Consider the following 22,264-nt stretch of genomic DNA (forward strand, 5'->3'; position numbering starts at 1 on the left):
TCTGAATGCCTCCAGGTAGATGTGATCAGGAAATGGGCTTCCCTTTTCACTCTTCTTCCTGAGAAGTTTCAAGATACCACTGTTGGTCGTTTTGACGTAACTTAGGATTTAATTTTTGGCTTATATCCTCTTTTGTCTGCTTGTCCCACTCCACAATCCCTGTTCAGGACTTTTTTCCTAGTTGAAAACAGTTCAGGGCCAGCTGTGTCCGTTTGGTTTTAATTGGAAACTGCCTCTTTAAATTTCAAGGAGATCTGTGTGCATGCATAGTAGAACCCTCCAAGGGTGGGGCTGGGGTGCCCACTAGCTCAAGCACCCCTATAGTTACCAGAATGGAAGTGTGCAGACAGCAAGGGACCAATGAACAGATACCAAAAGAAAAGAATGTCCACACCTTTATCTCTGCGGTTCTGCCCGGCGCCTGTGGCTGTTCTGATCCTTCCCCCACGTGGTCTCACCCAAGATGGCGGCTCCTGGAGCAGCCGAGCATTCCAGACTAGAAAGCAATAGAGTTCTTGCTTCTGCCACAAATTCTGCCAGCTGTGAGCCTTCCAACCTTCTAAGTATTCCTTTATATGTGGTTCAGAGTTCTGGAACAAGCCCCTGAGCCTGCTTGGTCGGGTATTCCGTGTTGTTGTTGGCGGAGCTCTTTACCACAGGTACACCCGATCCGCCATCTTGTTTGTTCTCCAGGTAGAATTGAATTTGTACAAGTGCGTTTATTGAATTGTATTTTGATGTTGTGCCATTAGTCCTCCCTTAAGGCTAACACATGAAACAAATCTATGCAAAAGGAATCAGGACAATTATGTACAGGCAGTGTTTCGGTTATGAATGTCTGACTTATGCACAACTCCTACTTGCCCTTTAATGTTATAATACATTTGCCCTCACTTTGAAACAATGGAACCAACCCCTCCTTGCAACAAATTCTTCATCACGGTCACCTTCACTTGCTGTATGTGTAGCTTTTAAATTATTGAAAAAGCTTTCAGACTTTTCTTGCACTAAAACATGTTAAATAAGAACTTTAAGCTTCTGTTGTGCCTTAGTGACAGTTCTTCTTAAAGACACATAGGAATGGATCTTGTTTGTAACTCAGGAACTGTCTGTCTGTTCTATGATATAGCAATTCTACATTTAGAAGTTTAGCATAAGGTAATTGCTAGGGATCTAGGAAACATTTTTGAACAAGTGTGTTCATAGTACCACTGTGTATAATTTTAAAAATTGTAGAACTAATCCAAAGATGCAATAATGAGTGAATACTGAATAAGACAAACTGCAAACATATAAAAAAGTATACAGTGTGGTTATTTAAAATAAATGAACATGAAATGATATGAAAAGATGTTTATGACTTATTAAGTAATAACACAGAATACAAAACATTATGTATTATGTATATGCCTCCATTAGGAGTCCTGGTGTAGTGCTGTGGGTTATTATTGTTCTGGACTGCAAAGTCATTTGAACTGCAAGGTTGGTAGTTCAAGCTCACCACCCATTCCTCGGAAGTCTTATACAGAGTCACTGTGAGTCAGAACTGACTTGACGGCACTTAACAACAACAACAACATTAAGAAAAAGACTTTCTCTTCTGAAAGATGAAGAAATACTCCTTATTCTATTACTAAATACTCTGAAGGGTAGAGAGGTGCCGCAGAGCAGCTAGGGACCTTGGGCCCCAAGGGAGATATGGTGGTAGATTCTCTGGGTTTTCTTTTTGACTTATAGATACCACACTGTTGGTGAAGTTGGCAACTTGGACACACCAGTGAGAACAGACATCAACAACAACAAAAGCCCCTGCCCTTTCTAGGGAAGCCTAGAAAGAAAGAAAATATTTAGACAATAGCCATTTTACTACATCCAAACACCACAGAAAACACTCTCCCTCTTCCATGCCTACCAACAAAGGCCAAATAGGGAGCATGGACTATAACCTTTACCAGGCCATAACGAAGCTCCTATTCTCTATTGCCTCACCCCCACACCCAGGTTGGTGTCAGAGAAAGCTGAGTTGGAAGCGAAGACTTTCATTGCCACTACATGGTAATGAGTACACTGCACCTTACCCCCATCCACTCATGGGAGGAATGCCTTCCACCCTTACCCATTGGTAATGAGACATCCCTTCTGCTCCCTGCCTGGGTGGTATGAGGAAACTCAGGATCTTCACCACTACCCAGCAGTAATGAGGTCACCCCTGTACCAGTGCCAATAAATGACATATGAACAACATAATAAGGCACAACTGCCCCTCCCAGGCAAGGTGGTGTCAGCAGAAGCCTAGTGTGCAGCCAGAACCCCCATCTTTGACCAATATTGTTGTTGTGAAGTGCCGTTGAGTCGATTCTGACCCATAGTGACCCTCTATAGGGTTTCCAAGGAGCAGCTGATGAGCTTGAACCACAGACCTTGCAGTTCAAATGACTTTGCAGTCTGACGCATTAGCCCACAGAGCGCTGCACCATCCTTGACCAATAGCAACAAGGTACTCCTCTACCCTATTATCAATAGAGACCAAATGGGAAACCAGAACCGCCACCCCAATTTTGGCAGTAACAAAGCGACACACACACCACCCATTCTCCTGCCAGAGTGGTGCCAAAACTGAAGATTTAATAACATCTTGTTGTTATTACTAAGTGCCATTGAGTGAGTTCCAACCCACAGCAACCCTGTATAGGGTTTCCAAGGAGCGGCTAGTGAGCTTGAACCACTGACTTTGCAGTCCAGTGCATAAACCCACAGCGCCACATCAAGATTTAGCATTCAATAGAAAATCCATCTTGAATGAGTTATCAATGAGATGACTAATAATGAGCAGTGTCAGAATACTCTGAGGATTTTAAAGTAGACATTTTTTTAAAAAATGCTTCAATAGCAATTAAAAATCAAACTTCAAATAATGGAAGACTAGAAAATCTCAGCAAAGCAATAGAGGACATAAAGAAGAATCAAATGGAAATTTAAGACTATTTCAATACCTGAAATAAAAAATCAAGGAACAATCTCAATGTATGAAATGAAAAGCAGAGTTGAGAAGGCAGAGGAAAGAATTAGTGAATTGAAAGGACAACAGAAATTACCATCTTGACAAACAGTAAATAGTAATCTTAAAAAAAAAAAAAAAAAGAATAGAGGCTCAGGTTCTGAGGTTCTGTGGACCTAGAAGAAAAACCAAAATTTAGTATTCATGCCATTTGAGTCCCTGACAGAAAGGAGAACGCATGCAAAGCTAAAAAGTTGTCAAAGATATGGTCTGAAAGTTTCCCCAATGGGCTAAAGACATATACCAGAAATTCACATCTTTACCAGTTCATCTCTTTGCAGGTCTTTTAAGTCAAAGATTTCCTTTCCCTTTTCACTGAACAGTCTCCGAGCTGCAGAAGGTAATTTTAAAATTTCAGTGCACCTGTAAAAAGACAAACACATAGACACACACAGAAATTGACTTTGCATTGAATAAGCTTCCAGTTGTTGTTGTTAAATGCCGTCGAGTCACTTCCAACCCATAGTGACCCTGAACAGGGTTTCAGAGGCTGTAAATCTTTACGGGATCAGAAAGCCTCATCTTTCTCCTGCGGAACAGCTGGTAGTCTCAAACTGCTGACCTTGCGGTTTGCAGCCTGATTCGTAACCACTGCACTACCAGAGCTCCTTAGAGAAGAGAAGAGAAAAAATAAAAGTTATTAATGACTTGAATCTCTAATGACCAGTCCCTCTGCAGGATTAGGAGACAGCCAAGAGTCGGGCTCTGATGGCCATCAGACCCTGTGTGTCTCTTTCCCCTATCCAAGTTGTGAGCGTGAACAATTTTTTTTAATCTCTATTACTGTAAATGTCCTGGTGTGGCACTATGGATTAATGCGCTGGACTGAAAAGTCTGTTTGAACCACAAGGTCGGCAGTTCAAGCTCACCAGCTGCTCCTCGGAAACGTTACACACGGTGGCTATGGGTCAGGACCAATTTGACAGCACTTAACAACAACAACAATTGTAAATGTCTTTCTTTCCAGGGCTGTTATGAGAATTAGGGTTAAATGGAAACATGCTTAGCACAGAACTTTAGGAATTCCAAGATAAAGATACAGCTTCCCTGTTTCCTGAGGAGCTCTCAGTCCAGAAAGGGGGACTGACAGGTCAGCAGTCTGTCTGCATGTTGTCATAGGAATCTGGCCAGTGTCTGCAAGAATATAGAGGAAAGAGCAATAAATTCCTTCAAGGGAGACTATCTAAGGAGGAATCTTTTAGATTGGACTTTGAAGGATGAGTAGGAGTTCACTGAGCAATGGCAGGACCCAGAGGAAGAATTTTGTTTGCTGAAATTAAGTGATAGAAGGAGGGGAAAGATGAAGCTGGAAAAGAACTTAGGTACCAATTTGAAAGCACTTAAGCTTCCAGGCTAATGAACTTGGTTTCTCCTCTATAAATATCAGGAAGCCACTGAAGATATGAGCAAAGGTTTTATTAGATCTGTCTTTTAGGAAGGTAGCTCTGTCAGAGGAGTGGAAGATGAACTGGAAGTACAGAAGACTAGGATGTCTAGAGCCAGTTTAAAATAGAGGTAAAACTGTGAGGAATGGGAAAGAGACAAAGGAGAGAGATGGGACATTTTCAATCAGAACACTGTTGTAAAGATCCTGTCTTTGGAAAAGGAGAGTAAGTGATTCTTATTGAATACATTTTATACTGTTGTTGTTAAGTGTTGTTGAGTTGCTTACAACTCATAGCTGCCCTATATAGGGTTTCCAAGGAGCAGTTGGTGGGTTTGAGCCACCAACCTTGCAGTTAGCAATTTAATGCTATTTATGATCATGAATTATTGTTGCTAAGTACCGCTGAGTCAGTTAGACTCATAGTAACCCTGAGTAGGGTTTCCCAGGGGTAACTGGTGGGTTTGAACTGTGGACCTTGCAGTTAAAAGCCCAGTTCTTACCCTATCATGTGACACTAGGATTCCACTTGGAGGTGACTTTATACTTATCAGCAAGACTCTGTGGTATGAAAAATATTTTAAAACTTTATTCCTTTAATAGGATAAAGCAACCGAGGCAATCATTAGGCCTTCCATTTCTCTGAAAGAGTCTCAGAAGGAATTAAACCAATGGGAACAAAGTCCCTGCCTTTCATGTGCCAATTCTGCAGACTCGTGGACTACAAGTTAGGACCAGACCAAGTGGGGTAGGGCTGAGGGGATCCGTGAGAGGATTGATGCCACAAGCTACATCTGGTGCTGTTTCCATGATGCCTAAGAAGTTTCCCCAGATGATCTCTTTGTAGGGCCAAGCTACTTATAACATCTGTTCCCACTCACATTTTGATGAGGAGAATGTTTGGACCATGAGAGTATCTTACTTTAGGTGATAAGTGGGAGGAAAGAAGGAATGAGTGGTTGGCAAGTCTTTCTTCCTCCATTTTTTGCAAGCCTTGTTTTTCAGAGTACTAAATTTGATTGGCACATTTAGGTGGGTTGGAAAGGATTGGGGTGAGCTGTTTCAGCTGTATTTAATTCCTCTAGCTTGCTCACATGCCAGTCACAATAAACAGAGAACAAGATGAGAAGAAAGGAATTTGCTCTTAAGCACCTAATACTGCGTGTGGGCTCCAGAGTCTGACTTGTTGTCATTGCTAAGTGCCTACAAGTTGATTCCAACTCATAGCAACCCAGTATAGGGTTTCCAAGGAAACTGGTGAGTTTGAACCACCAACCTTGCAGTTCAAACTGACTTGTGGCCCAGTGCTTATCCTACAGCGCTACACTAGGACCCCAGAGTCAGATTACCAGGATTCCAAGTTTAGCCCTTTCACATACTGGCTGAGTTATCTTGGAGAAGTTACTTAACTTCTGTGAAATTCATTTGCTCCATCAGTGAACAATATAGTAATATTTGTCTCACAGGAATAATATGTGGTTTAAGTACATGAAGACCTATAAGTACCTGGCCCATAAAATGTGAGCACCACTTTATTATAGTGGACCAAGGGCTATAAGCATCCCAGTTCTACTCTCTCAGTTAATTCTCACACCATTTCTGAGAGGCCCATTTTATTGATGAGGAAACTGAACCTGGATATTGAGTTTCTTGCCCTAGGCTGTGTAGCTACTTGTTGTTGTTAAGTGCCGTTGAGTCAGTTCCAACCCATAGCAACCCTTTCCAAGGAGCAACTGGTGAACTTGAACCACCGAACTTGTAGTTCAAATGGCTTTGCAGGCTGGAGCATTAACCCACAATGCCACAGCTAGTAAGTGTTGTTAAATGCCATGGAGTTAGTTCCAATTCATAGTGATCAGTTTCCAAGAAGCAGCTGGTGGGTTTGAACTGTTGACCTTGTGGTTAGTAGTCCATTTTTTATCAACACCAAGACCCCAGCTGGTAAATTTGTTGTTGCTAAGTGCCGTCTCACAGAGACCCTGTATAGCGTTTCTGAGGAGGAACTGGTGAGCTTGAACTACAGACCTTGCAGTTCAAACCAACTTCGCAGTCCAGCGCATTAACCCACAGCGCCACACCAGGACTCCGCAGCTACTAAGTGTTGTTCTTGTTGTTAAGTGCCGTGGAGTCAATTCCAACCCATAGTGACCCTGTATAGGGTTTCCAAGGAGCAGCTGGTGAGCTTGAACCACCGATCGTGAGGACTGAAATTGGAGCCTAAATCTCTCTAGGCTGTTTACTGTTCCTCATAGGGCATCATCATAGAATAAAAAGTGAGGAGACTGAGGCATGCGGTGCTGCTTGAACTCTCAGTTCCCCGAAACTGAAGGTAAAGTTCTAGAAATGAGTTCCCCCAGAAATTAACATGATTATGGAGTCCAAGGCAAGCAGAGTCATATTTCTAACTGCTTTCTCAAGGATGGAGCAGAGAAACACCAGCTGGAGCTGGTGTCTGGAACACCACTCCTGAGGTCCCTGAGAGAAAAAGGAAGGAGAGGTAAGAAAGCTGTGTCTCCCAGATCCACATGCTATTATTGTTACAAGCTATGAGTCAGTTCCTTTATAGGGTTTCCAAGGAGTGGCTGGTGGGTTTGAACTGCTGACCTTGTGGTTAACAGTCCCATGCTTATACTACAGTGCCAGACCAGAACTCTGCAATAACAGAGACCTCCTTCTGCAAACACCCACTCGGATGGCCTTCTCTGGAGTCCCACCTATTTTTCCTTTAGCTCAGCCCCTAAGTTAACAAAATGAGTTCCAGTTATTTCCAAAGAGTGGTATGGTTCAGTGAAGCTCTGAGTGTGTGCTTCCCTTCTCCTTTCACTCCTTCCTTCCTCTTCTTTCTTCTTCTCTTCCCCCACTCCCTCCTTCCTTCCTTATCTTCTGTATTCATTTCTCTTCTCTTCATCAAAGCCCATTTGAAGCCTCACTCTCTCCATGTGGTCTTCACTGAGCTGCCCCTCACAAGGGTCTCTCCTTCCTGGTTTACCACACAACATGTCATATACCTTTGTCACTTGATCATTTTAATGTCTATTCAGTTAAATATTACCCTGTTTGGTTTTCTAATTGTTTCATTAAGCAAATTCTCTGCCACAAAAAAATTGGGAGTTTCTTAAGAGCAAAGAATGCCTTGCCTTGCATTGTTTTGTTCTGCTTTTAAGTCTTCTGTAGAATATTCAACATCAGTCTATGCCCATAATATGAACACAACAGATGCCCATTGATAATAATCATATTATGTCCTCTTACCTCTTTTTCCAAACCTCCTGTGTAACAGATGAGGAAAGAGCCTTAGGAAGGGTTTTGCCTCCCAGCTTGTTCATGGTAAACCTGGCCTTAAAACTCAGGTCCTTGCCTCCTACTCCAATGGTTGCTTTTGTTGTTGTTGTTGTTAAGTGCCATCGAGTCGGTTCCGACCCATAGCAACCCTGTACAGGGTTTCCGAGGGTGTAAATCTTTACGGGAGTAGAAAGCCTCATCTTTCTCCCGCGGAGCGGCTGGTAGTTTCGAACCGCTGACCTTAAGGTTCGCAGCCCGATTCATAACCACTACGCTACCAGAGCTCCTCTAATATCACAGGTAGGCACCAACAAAACAAAGCTTTACATCTATTATTTTTAAATGCATTTTTGCACATAATGTTCATTAAATTCTATAAAACTGTTGTGCCATTTTTGACAAATAAAATCCGTATCAAGTGTTCTACCTTTGAGGAGTTATAGAATTGTCTGGAAATCCATTTGTGTTAGAAAAGAGTGATCAAAGAAAAAATTATAATCCACTTTAAATACGATATTGTGTTGGTGCTTGTTGTATGCCATAGAGTTGGTTCCCTCTCATAGCGAACTAGCACAGGGTCTCTGAGGCTGTAAATCTTTACGGGAGCAGAAAGCCTCATCTTTCTCTTGCTGAGCAGTGGGTAGATTCTAACTGCTGACTTTGTGGTTAGCAGCCCCCTGCATAACCAACCCTCTATGCTACCAGGGTCCCCTAAAGTATGATAGAGTTTGATGATATTTAAAAAATTGGGTTGTTATTGTTCTTAAGTGCTACTGAGTCTTTTCTGACTCATAGCAACCCTGTATAAGGTTTGTGGTGAGTATGAAATGCCAACCTTGCAGTTCAGTGCTTATCCTACATCCCCATACCAGGTACATAAAAAATATAAAAAGGCAACTTCCCTACCCTCAGTCTAGGAAAATATAACCTGATGAAAGATATGAAATTGTGAAATGCATAGAGAATGAAAATACCTTGGTAGCTCAGAAAGCTATGGGGATTTGCCAGACCTTGAAATTTGAAAAATTATTTTTATATTAATTAACACTGGTATCATAAACTGTCAGATAGTTAAGATAATTCACATATTAAAAACTGCAGAATCAGTATTTAACCACTGTTTTCTTCTGTAGAGACATGTGCATTTTCCATTATGCTGAATACCTAATGATCCAGGCATTTGAATAGAAAATACCTTCGTCTTTAGATTATTAATTATTTACCTCTCCAAAAATTGAAGAAATTCAGTCTGGTTCATTTCTGTTTCTGAATGTTTAGTGACATGAGCTTTCACATTCTCTCTCCTTTCAATGTCTACATTTCTGAAACAAATGATACAAAATTTGATTGATACATCTGTTGTTGTTATGTACCATCAAGTCAGTACTGACTCATAGCAACCTTATGCACAGCAGAATGAAACACTGCCTGATCCTGGGCCAACCTCACTATTGTGGCCACGCTTGAGCCCATTGATGCTGCCACTTTGCCAATCTATCTTGCGGGTGGGAGGTCTTCCTCTTTTTCTCTGACCCTCCACCTTACCAAACATGATATCCTTCTTAGCAGACTGGTCCCTCCTGACAATATATCTGAAGTATATACATTGTCAATTACCTTTTTCAACTTGTTTAAATATATGCAAACCATGAGGTCCTATTTTATCATGGTTTTCCCTTAAATAATTTGCCTTTCTAAAACAAAAGTTTCAAAAAGTATCACATTTAAATATTAAACTTTGTAAACATTTACCCTATAAGTAAATTTTATAAGATATGAATTTGTCAACTTTGAAGATCATGTAGACATTATATTCATTTGATCAATTATATTTTGTTAATATATTTTTCTATTATCAATCCATTTTTCATCTTAAAAATAAATGATAGTCATAGAAAAAGAATGCTTCCCTGGAATATACATCCATTCATATTTTGAAGTTAGAAAGCTACTCTGTTCATTTTTATAATCTATATATTATTAAATGAACAAAATAATTATAACATACAGTTCTTGATTCCTTTTTTAGAAATGGTGATTATATATATTTATCCATTTATTCATTAATTAATTCATTCCATAAGACTGATTTAGACCAATTTTGGATCTTCAATGTGTGCAAGTAAAGTGATTTTCTAATGCTTTACTATTGGATTAGCTAGGACACACTGTTCCATGACCATACCATAGTGGACAGTACACATCTGAATGAATAATAATTATACTGAATGCATCATCTCTGTTCTGTATCTCATGAATGGAGATGTAAGTAGTAATCACAAACAGAGTGGTACCTACTATGCTGGTGGAAAGCCATGGCAATAGAAGCAATGAAGTATATGGTAACTACAGCTAACTCAGGTACTGGGAGGGAGTCAAGTTCAGGGTCAACATCTAGATATGAAGTCCAAACACATTCGGAAAATGTAGATCAGAGGTGTTGCGATGGGGAGGAAGTTGGGATGGAGTGGGAAATAGGAAGAGTGCTAATAAGAGAGCTCAAGAAATATGCAGGGACAATCCATACAGAGACTTAAAGTCTCTATCAAGGAGCTTGAATAAGTCCACGGGTTATACGACATACATATGAGAAAGCTTCAGAAAGTTTGTGGAAAAATTCCGTTATCCTTTAATTCCATATCCCATGAATTTTTGAAGGCCCTTCATTGAAATTGTATAGAATCAGAAGTTCATGCTTGAATAGCTTCATTCAATACTTCCCTGTTACAATTCCTTAAAGTATCATAAAAATTTTCCTCTATGAACTTAGGTTTCTGAAACATTATATTCTCCTGTGACACAGAAAAATTTTGGTGGTCGTAATTTATAAGGATCTGGCAGCCATTATCAAAACTTCTTTTTTTAGTTGTTGTCTAGTTGATTCCAACTTAACAGCTGCCCCACGTGAAAGAGCAGCACCGCCCAATGATACGATCACTCAGAGTGATGAAGGAACTCCTAAGGCAGGAACAAATGCTTTTTATACCCTCCTCTAACTTTGTAGGTGGAAAAACCACCACAAACAACAAAAATCAAAACTTCCTTGAGTGAATTATTAAATAACTAAAGAATGGCACGCTATTAGAGTAGGACTTGGTTAAAATGGATCTATATTTGTTCATTCTGGCCTGATTTTGTTTGTCAAGTCACCCAGCAGCCCCATTCCCTTTCTTTTTATAAATTTCAGATTAATGTGAGTAATGTATCTCTATCTGTCATGAGAATTTATTTATTTTGAAAGATAAGACATTTAACTTGGGTACAATACAAGTAACATAGCAGGGCCTCCACCTTATACAACTTTGGGAGGTCACTCATCAGCTCCAGTGAAAATGTACAAGGTCCCCTCTGGAACTGCACAGCACAGCTGCCCTGAAATATTAGTGGAAACTTACTCCATTGAAACCTTCTTGGAATCTGTACTTACAAATAGCTCTGGAAAAAACTGCTATTGATGATCCTGTAGAATGTTTTCTGAATCGCCATGAAGAATTAGACTAGTAAATGGTGTTTTAGTATTAAGTGAATGCCAATATATTTCAATTATTGGAGAATAATTAATTCATATCATGAACAAAATGGCTCTCTAATACCTGAATATTTGGTTAACCAGGACATGTGGTCCAATGACCACAGTATAATAGACAGTGGAGAAATTTACATACCCTGCTCAAATAGTTGTTCAAATGAACAATTCTCTCAAATTATATTTGGATAACCTGTTTGAACTATACATTAAAAAATACTAGTGTGATAAAATAAATTCTCCATGTAATTTTGATCCACAATTAAATATATAGAAAAAACAGGTTTAGGAAAGGACAGAAATTATTTGTTAACTTTGGATATTAAAAAAAAAAAAAAAGCAACATGTACTACTTTAAGGGCATTACCTTCACATTTTACATCTAGTAGAATAAGCTAATTATGAAATGTATGCGTCAAAGATTTCAATTTCAGGCTTGACTTTACTTTGAAGATTAATTTTTTACTTTATCATCTTTACAGGCAGTTCAGTGGACAGCCGATCTGAATGTTACTCATTGTTCAGCGATGTATGAAGTATATTTAATCATTGTGGAGAAAGTAATATTAAACTATTATCACAGCCTCAAATATTCTAACCATCTCAAAAGAAAGGTCAAGAGTAATATCATTGCTAATAATATGAGAAACAATGTGTTTAACTCATTCTCTGCATCAGAATGTTTCAATGATCTATTATTCCTTTTGCCATGAAATTTAATGAAAATATAGCAGGTGATTCTTCTCCAATGTTAAAGATTTTTATCCCCAATCTTAAAATGTTACAAGGTTACCTAAGATGCACGTTCATGCTTTTCTACACTGATAACATTTTAAAGTGTTTTCCCAAGCTGAGAGTACAAATTGAATGAAGTTATATTTTTTGAGAACTGCATTTTTTCATCAATTATTCAAAAAATTAAATATAATCTAATCATTGTCTATGATAAAATAAATAAGTAGTTATAAATTTATATTTAAGAAGTAATTTATATAAGTTCAATTATTTAAGGATACAGTAGTAAAGCCCAAAGAAAAGAAATGCTAACTCAAAATGGACAAAATGAACACAGAACTTTTTTTGTGTCAGTATTACTCATTTCCAAGTCAGTATCTTCTCTTTGTTTATCATAACTGAGCAGAGGTTAAGTTTCTGATAGAGAAAGCAAATGGATCTTAGTATTTATTTTCATCTCCAGATATCAAGATGCTTTTTAAAAAACAAAACAAAAAACCAATAATTAAACACAAAGCTTCCCAGAAAACATTTATACGCAAGAAGACAAAATTTGTAGACGCTAGAATGTATACTCATTGAGAGGTAGGAAGAAATTGTTCTTACTGGGCTTTCCATCTAGATGACATGCCTGGACCAATTATAGTAAGAGCCCTCTTTTTAATGTTGTCTCCATTTTGCAGAACTCGGAGTTTCACAGGAACACACTGCTCCACTGTCTTACAGATGGGCTTCTTCATGGGAGGACTCTTGGGAACAAGCAGTCCTTCTATGGGCCAGTCAAAATTCTTCAGAAAGAAATGAGAAAAAAAGAAGAAGAAAAAAGATTAGACTAAGAAAAAATATATAAATAGGAAATAAAAGGTATTGCCTTAGCAACAAATAAGAAAAGTAATTTCCAGATTGTTCTTTACCTTTAGATCTTGCATGCATTCAACAAAAATATATTGGACACTAAGATGGTCCATACATACCTAATTAATGTTTTATTTGAATAAATAGGAAAGATCATTTTAAAAACACATGGAACTACCTGTTTAATGATGCAACATGAATGAATTTTCAATTATCTTTCAGAGAAGCATCATTTTAGAAAATATCCTTCATCAGTGTGAAAGAAAGAATATGTGAAAATAGTTTTACAATAGTCTAAAATAATATTGGAATCCTGGGATGATAAGTACTGGACTGCAAACCTAGGGTCAGTGGTTCAAATCCATCAGCCACTCCTTGGAAACCCTGTACAGGGCCACTATATGATATAACAATAACAACAAAATGCTACTATCTTAAACTATGCCTATTTGGCAAAGAAAAATATATTCAGGGAACATACCAAACACCAGAGTGAGATAATAAAAGCACTCAAATGCATTTCAGATGTTTTAGTTGTAGAACTCAAAGTCAGTTGGTAATCATTCAGGAATGAATATAATTTACTATGTTCCAGGTACTATGCTAGACGCTGGAAATTGGAATACTGTCCCTCAAGGATGTTATAGAGGATCCTCACAAATCTACCTAGAAGAAGATAGGCAATTACAGTTGTGTAAGTGTAACAGCAGCACAGTTAAGTATGGGGAGTGGTGGGACCACATAGGAGAGCCTACCTGAGACCTGAAGACTTAGATGAAGTTAGCACAGCAATGGAAGAGAGAATGGATGGCCAGAGAGTATGTATGAGAATCCCAGGTTTGTAGCTTGAGTGCTGAGGTGGACGGTGTGCCATCACAGAGAGAGAGACACTTGGGAAGAAAGCATAAATGAGGAAAGGAGTGATGAAAGGTGATGGTTTTAAGCAGGGTTACAATTTGTTTCTCTACTTTGATAAATAACTCTCCTAGCAGTATTCACCACTGTCCTGTAAAATGTAACAGTTGCAGATAAGTGTGGGCCTATTTTTGTGTTTTCCCTTCTCTTCAGTTTGTAAATTTGTCTATTCCTGCATGGTACCATATTGCCTTAATTACAGTGGTTTTATATGTGGTAAGTCTTGATATCTGATAGGGCAAGTACCTTCTTCTACCTCAGGAACTGGTTATTGGTTCATTGCTATTTCATATTATATAAGAATCAGCTTGCTTAGTTTTTGTTTTTGTTTTTGTTTTGTTTTTTTAAGTTTGTTTGGTATGTTGTTGTTAAGTGCCGTCGAGTGGATTCCGACCCATAGCAACCCTGTGGGTTTTCGAGGCTGTATATCTTTACTGGAGCAGAAAGCCTTATCTTTCTCCCACGGAACAGCTGGTAGTTTCGAACTGCTGACCTTGAGGTTCACAGCCCTATTTGTAACCACTACGCTACCAGAGCTCTGGTCTATTGTTAGTTAAGTTCCGTCGGTTTGGTTCTTACTCATAGCGACCCTGTATAGGGTTTCCTAGACGTTTAAATCCTTGCAGGAGCAGAAAGCCTTGTCTTTCTCCTATGGAGCAACTGGCAGGCTCAAACCTCAGCCCTTGTGGTTTACAGGCCAGTGCTTATCGTATGGAGCCACTGCGCTCCTAGCTGGTCTACAGTAGGGCATTTATAGCAAATTTAGTGGTAATTTCTCACTGATACCAAGTTTGTAAGATTTTGTTTTTAAGTGCTTAATTCTCTGCGAACCTTAAGGTCAGCGGTTCGAAACTACCAGCTGCTCCGCGGGAGAAAGATGAGGCTTTCTACTCCCGTAAAGATTTACACCCTCGGAAACCCTGTACATGGTCACTATGGGTCGGAACCGACTCCACAGCACTTAACAACAACAACAAATAACCCTTATACCTTTGCATAAATACATATAAATTATATATTTTCTTTTAACTAGATTAGTGAATTCAGTTTTCTGATATTTTCTTTAGGATTTTTGTATCTATATTAATAAATGAGATTGTTGTTGCTGTTAAAGTGCCGTTGAGTCGATTCTAACTCACAGTGACCCTGTATAGGGTTTCCAAGGCTTTACATTGTTGTTGTTGTTGTTGTTAAGTGCCATCGAGTCGGTTCCGACCCATAGCGACCCTGTACAGGGTTTCCGAGGGTGTAAATCCTTACGGGAGTAGAAAGCCTCATCTTTCTCCCGCGGAGTGGCTGGTAGTTTCGAACTGCTGACCTTGCGGTTCACAGCCCAATTCGTAACCACTACGCTACCAGAGTTGTGGAAGCCGAAAATCTCACCTGTCTCCTACAGGGCTTATCACAAAAATGGCAAGAAGGAGTTCTGGTAGCATAGTGGTTACGAGTGGGGCTGCTAACCTTAAGGTCAGCAGTTCGAAACTACCAGCCGTTCAGCGGGAGATGAGGCTTTCTGCTCCTGTAAAGATCTACAGCTTCAGAAACCCTTTATAGGGGTCGCTATGACTTGGAACTGACTCCAAGGCACATAACCACCATCAAGATTTGAAATTAGGTTGAAGTATTGCCTTCCCTGCGGGCCCATCCCTGCCTTTTTTTTTTTTTTTTTCCCCAGCATTCTAGGATATTCGTTTCTTATATGCTTAGCAGAATTCACCAAAAAAAGTATTTGGATTTGGAATTTTCTTTGTGGGGAAATGTTAACTAATGATTCTATTGCCTCAATGATGAGAAGCCAATTAGGTTTCCGACTTCTTTGTTTTGCTAGATTACTTTTTTCCCAGGAATTGTATCATTTTGTTTAAATTATTATATTACCATAGTTACTTACAATAGCTCCCTTTAGCTTCTTAATCTCTATAGAATCTATATCTGTTTTAAATTCCTATTATTATTTATGTTTTCTCTGTTTCTTAATCAGTTTTGACCAAGTATGTCAATTTATTTTCAAAACACCAATTTTTTGGTTTTGTTGATTCTTTCTGGTTTATATCTTCCTTTGTTGTTGTTGTTGTTGTTTCTTTAAAAAAAAAAAGAAAGAAAGAAAACAATTTCTGTTTTTATAATTTACTATTTCTGTCCTAGTTCTTTGAGTTCATTCTTTCGCTGCTTCACTAACTTTTTAGTGGGATTCTTATTTCCTGAATTGTCAATGTCTCTTCCTTTTTAATATAAGAATCTTAGGTTACAAATTTCCTTCAAGTATGCTTTAGATGCATGCCACACATTTTGTTTTCATTCTAAATATATACTTTATACATATTTAAATTTTTCATTATGATTTCTTCTCTGTCCTATGAATTAGCCAAAAATTTCTTACTTAGTTCCCCATTATTGGGTTTCTTCTAGTTACTACCATTTATTAATTTCTAACTTAATACATCAGCAAAACCTGGTTCCACTTTCAAAATATATCAATGACTTTTCATGACCTCAACTCCCACTATCCAGGTCCAATCCACTAGACGGACTCACCCAGAGATTGCAAATGCCACCTAACTGCTTACTCCTGCTTTACCCTTAGGCCCCCTCCACTCTCTTATCATAAAGACCCTTTTACTATTTACCCTTAGGCCCCCTCCACTCACTTATCATAATGACCCTTTTACTATTTCAGGCAGAGCACATCATTCCTCTGTCCCAAATGTCCAATGGCTTCCCTTCTCAGAGTAAAAGCCTTGCAGTGACCTGCAAAGTCTCTATGTCCTTTAGGACTTTATCAGGTATCACCATAACGAAGTCTTCTCTGATGAATCTCTCTACAATGTCTAAACCTTGTCCTGCCCTAACCCCATTAACACTACCCTCTATCCTTGCTTCTAGTTTCTCTTTAGTTCTTACCACTGACCGACACGCATGAACCTATCGAATGAAAGAAAAGCATGGACTCTGAAGCCAGGCTATCGGAATTAGAACCTTTGCCTCCACCACTCTAGTTTCCTGACCTTAGGCAAACCTTGGACCAAAGTGAGATGGAGCTTGGTGGATAAATTCTTTCCTCTTTCTTTTCCAGAAGAGACTCTCCTGAGAAAGCTGTTTTATGGTTTGTTGTTGTTGTTAAGGGTCAGCAAGTTCGTTCTGAATCATAGAGACCCTGTATAGGGTTTCTTTGCAGGAGCAGAATGCCTGCCTCATCTTTTTCCCACAGAGCAGATGGTGGGTTCAAACTGCCTACTTGTAATTGAAGTCCGGTGTTTATTCTACAGAGCCACTGTGCTTGCCAATAGCTTCTTCTTGTTGTTAAGCACTATAGAATTGCTGTTGACTCATAGTGACCCTACATAGGGTTTCTGAGGAGTGACTGGTGGATTTGAACCACTTATCATATAGTTGGCAACTCAGTGCCTACCCTGCAGTGCCACACCAAGACTCCCTACAGCTCTCAGAGAATAGCAAATTACACTTAGCAGTGACCAGCTTGATAACATATTCTCATGTTGGCTTTTCTTCTTTCCCTGCTTCTCCTCTACTTCTGCTTCCTGGACCCGCACTTCGTAACTAAGTGGTAATGCATAAGCCATGTGCTCATGTTTTGATTTCTGGGAAACCCAGGCAAAGACATCACAATCCATATAGATAAAAAGTATAAGTGAGAAATTTCCTACAGGGGTTATAGATGCCAACACCCAAAGAAGGGGAAGAGACTGATGAGTGGTAATGATTACAAAGGTGGTCCCAGGGTCCTGGGAATGTTCAACTGACATGACAAAGCTAAAGCCACACACTAAGCTAATAAAGAACACAAGATCTAGTGGTTATCTGATGGAAGAGATAACTTCCTCATAAGCTAGTAAAATATGTAGTGATTTAGGATATATTCCCTGATAAACTTTTAGAATCATAACATTATAATGTATGATCATATTGATCAAGAAAATGTGCTTTAAATAAACTACAAACAAAATCTGAAGGATTGTAAAGAGTCAATGTTCGGAAACAGCATCTAACTTTGATACTCTAATTTGTGTGATTAGTGAATAAGCAATATTAAAATTTAATTAGGAAAAATCAGTATAAATAAATGTTTAAGTGTCTGATGAGTAGAATGCTTTTCAGTTTAACAGTTTTTCCCGTATAGATTAAATGTAATAATTTACTTGACAAGTCTGCTAATGATGTTGCTGCTGTTATGGTAAAGTGCCATCGAGTCAGTTCCAACTCATAGCAATCCTCTATAGGATTTTCAAGGAACAGCTGGTGGGCTTAAACTATCTTGTGGTTAGCAGTTCAGTGCTTATCCAACACATCATACCAGGACTCTGTGTTAATAATTGTTGTTTTAAGTGTTGTCAAGTCAGTTCTGACTCTTAGCAGCCCTGTACAAGGCTTCCAAGGAGAGTCTGGTGGGTTTGAATCATCAACATTGTAGTTATCTGTCTAGCATTTATCCAACAGTGCCATATCAGGACTCTGTGTTAATCATTGTTAAGTGCCGCTGTCGAGTTAAGTTCAGGCTCACAACAACCCTGTATAGGGTTTTTCAAGGATCAGCTGGTGGGTTTGAACCACCAACCTTTTGGTTCACAGTACAGTACTTATCCTACAGTGCCACACCAGGAGTCCATGTTAATTATAGTGGCATACAATGTGGCCAACTTATCAGACTTCTAAAAAATAAAATTTAAATTAATGAGGTTCTATTTTATTCTTGATCTTCAGTATGTTTCTTTCACCTGTATGGATTTTAAATGACCAAGGGCAGATTTTAAAGTATTTATTTAGATAAATGTCTACTGCCTATTAATAAAGGAGCTCTGGTAGCGTAGTGGTTATGAGTTGGGCTGCTAACCTCACGGTCAGCAGCTTGAAACTACCAGCAGTTCCGCGGGAGAAAGATGAGACTTTCTGCTCCTGTAAAGATTTACAGCCTCGGAAACCCTGTACAGGGTCGTTATGAGTTGGAACCGACTCGACGGCACTTAGCAAAAACAACACCTATTAATAGGGCAACATGGGACCAGTTTTCAACACTAGGGTTACTAAAAAGAAATATCAAAGGTTTAGACAAACTTGTATATTTTCATTTAAAACTTTCAGATTATATAAATATTTTACTGAGTGTGAGGCATAACAGAGGAGTTGTTGTTATTGTTACGTACTGTTGAGTTGGTTCCTACTCATAGCAACTCTGTACAGGGTTTCCAAGGAGAGGCTTGTGGGTTTCAAATGCTGACCTTGCGGTTAGCAGTCCAGTGCTTATTCTATATCGCCACACCAGGACTCTGATACAGATGTGGAATGCATAACTTCTTCAGTAAGTTAAGTATTGAACAGTAACTCTTTTCTAGCAAAGAAAAGCCACTCAGAGAAAACCAACTTAATATTAGTTTGGAACTAAATTATGGTAAAGCAAGGGTTAGATAGGTGGAAGAATGGGAAAGAATAGTTTTGTGTTTTTTGGGTTTGTTTTTTTTTTTCATTAAAATATACTGTCACATTGAAGTCTTGATGTAAAATAGATTAAATTTCCCCATTTATTTATTTTAGAATCCTGGAAGGAAAAGTCAAGAGAAATGGCTCACCTAAAACAGAGAACTTCTTGTGCAAAGAGGCAGGGTGCATGTGATTAGACAGAACTAACAACTAACATCATCATAATCTGGAACCAGAGTTTTTCTCAGGATCTCAAGAAGGCGATGTTTCTGGTGAACACATCGGCACCCTCACCCAATAGCCTAAGTTCCTGAGTTAAATCAGTCCTCCTTCATCTGCTTACTATTAATACATTAAAAGATTCCAAGTTCATTCTCTAGGCTTTACAAACCCCTTTTTACCATTCATAGTGCTGGTGATGTGCAGCTTAGTCAGTTCAGACTCATAGCGACCCTGCAGAGGGTTTCTGAGGCTGTAAATCTTTACGGGAGCAGAAAGCTTCCTCTTTCTCCTGCGGAACAGCTGGTAGTTTCGAACTGCTAACTTTGAAGTTAGCAGTCCAACTCATAATCACTACTAGAGCTCCTTCTTACCATTTATGGTGACAAATAGCTATCATTATCTCTTAACAAAGTGATAAAACATAGAGTTTACCTTCTTTTTGTTTACTATTGTTGTTGTTAAGTGTCGTTCCAACTCATAGCATCCTGTATAGGGTTTCCAAGGATCAACAGATAGATTTGAATTACTGACCTTTTCATTAGTAGCCCAGTGCTTACCCTACAGCGCCACACCAGGACTCCTTTGTACTCCAAGTAGGAATAATTTAACTTCGTAAATAATAGAATTTACTAAAAATTCAGGAGATTTTAGAAATTCTAAAATCCCTATCCAGTAGCTCATTTCAAAATCATAAGTATCTTTTAGGCTCATTATTTCCAACTATTTATTTCCTGAAAATGAAAATCCATTGCCCCTTACCTTTAAGTGTTTAGTAGTAGAACTTCTCAACGTACAATCATTTTCCAGGGATGAACAGTCATAGTATAAACTAAAATGAATTAATCTTGTATGTTTCTAATATATTTTTTAAACACTATATTCTAAGATCTCTGAAGTACTGTTTGCTCCTTACAAATACTAGCAATTGCCTGTTATGATGAATACTATTAAAGAGTGAGAATAGCATGAAGGCATTTCTCAGAGCAGCTGCCACCAATGAGTCAGCCACAAAAATAAGTTCCATAGCCTGTATTTCCTGGAGTCTTTTCTTATTCATTACTCTACATCGTTAGAAGCTTCTTGTCAGTGAATTAATAGGACAATTGGGGTCTCAGGACAGTGTTTCTCAGTCAATGTTTTGATTTAATTTTCAGGCCCACTCAAACAATTGGGAGTGTGGTGGTTCCTTAGGATAAGTGCAGAACTGAAATCTAAAAGGTCTGTGATTCAAGCCCACCAACTTCTCTGTGGGAGAACAATGAGGCTTTCTGTTCCCGCCTCAGAAACCCTATACAGGGTCCCCAGGATTTGGAATCCACTAGATGCAGTTAATAAGGAGCTCTAGTAGCACAGTGGTTACAAATCGGGCTGCTAATCTCACGGTCAGCAGTTCGAAATTACCAGCTGTTTCACGGGAGAAAGCTGAGGCTTTCTGCTCCCGTAAAAATTTACAACCTCAGAAACCCTGTACAGGGTTGCTATGAGTCGGACCTGACTCTACGGCCCTTAACAACAACAACAAGATGCACTTAACCACAACAAGAACTCAAACAATCAGCCGGCTGACGTTTTCTCATACTGACCATAGGACTGAATGAACTGGTTCAACAAATAACCCTGATTTCTAAGACACCAAACCTTCTGTGAGTTCCTTCTTTGTCCATTATTCATCAGCTCTGCCTTCGTTCTTTCTCGTGACTTTTTTACTCACAGCCTAAATTACACCCCTGTAAGAACTACATCTATCTCCTTTCTTGCTCTGTTTCTATTGCTAAATACATACTAAATTATGGCTAGGTAAATAAGTCAAGTTGAAAGTTTAAACCTGGAATAAAATCAATACCTACTCTGGTAGTGTAGTGGTTATGAATTGGGCTGCTAGTCTCAGGATCAGTAGTTCGAAACTATCAATTGTTTCATGGGAGAAAGATGAGGCTTTCTGCTCCTGTAAAGATTTACAACCTCGGAACCCCTGTACAGGGTCACTGTGAGTCGGTTCCAACACTACAGCACATAACAACCATCAACCAACACAAATTTGGTTGAGACTAGGAAATATGGCAAAATAGGTTAATTTATAGACCCTCCACTGGTAATAACTAAAGAACTCTAGATATAAGAATAGAAATATTTACAATCTTTGAGAATGTATCATTGACCTAACAATAAAGTAGGGCATACAGAGACCCAAAGAAGAGAGCAGAGTGCTGACGTGGGATTTTACATTGAGGAAATTTTCCAGCTCTAATCAACTTGCCTTTCTACTCTCATGGCCTTCTAGGTGAAGGGCACAGCTCACAAATGCCAGGAGCCTATTAAGGCTGGGTGTGGTGCTATAAGAACCGGACTGCTAACCACAAAATTGGCAATTCAAATCCACCAGCCAGTCTTTGAAACCAATGGCATGTAAGAATAACAACAAGGCTCAAAAACCACCTCTTGTACTAAGTTATACAACCTCATTAAGTTGACCACTGGGAAGGACTGGCCACATATAATTCAGCTTGTTCCACAGAGGATTTTCAACTTTGGAATGTTTCCATTGGTCTGGTTTATTGGTCCCTTCATGTTTTATGGCCCATCTAAAACAGAGTAAAAGACAAAAGACAAAAAAAAAAAAAAAAAAAAAAGATTTAGTAAGGATAAATATCATTTAAAAATATTCCTTTTATTCATTGTTGTTGTTGTTATGTGCCATGGCAGCAGTTCTGACTCATGGTGACCCTGTACGGAGTTTCCAAGGCTGTAAGTCTTTACGGGAGCAGAAAGCCCCATCTTTCTCCCACAGAACAGCTAGACAATGGAGAAACATCAAGACAAATGGAGAAAAGATTGAAGTTGTCAAACACTTCAT

The 22,264-nt window shown here is 38.9% G+C and overlaps 1 protein-coding gene across 1 annotated transcript in view; it reads right to left on the minus strand.

The window, feature by feature from the left end:
• DCDC5 (doublecortin domain containing 5) overlaps positions 1 to 21,904 on the minus strand; it is a 109,236-nt gene extending 87,332 nt beyond the window's left edge. Inside the window, 3 exon segments of the mRNA XM_006864906.1 lie at positions 3,322 to 3,421; positions 12,592 to 12,773; positions 21,869 to 21,904. Of these exon segments, the coding sequence (XP_006864968.1) occupies positions 3,322 to 3,421; positions 12,592 to 12,773; positions 21,869 to 21,904 (318 nt within the window).
• Positions 21,905 to 22,264: the final 360 nt, after the last annotated feature.

Source organism: Chrysochloris asiatica, unplaced genomic scaffold, assembly GCF_000296735.1.
Source record: "Chrysochloris asiatica unplaced genomic scaffold, ChrAsi1.0 scaffold00072, whole genome shotgun sequence".
NCBI lineage: Eukaryota > Metazoa > Chordata > Mammalia > Afrosoricida > Chrysochloridae > Chrysochloris > Chrysochloris asiatica.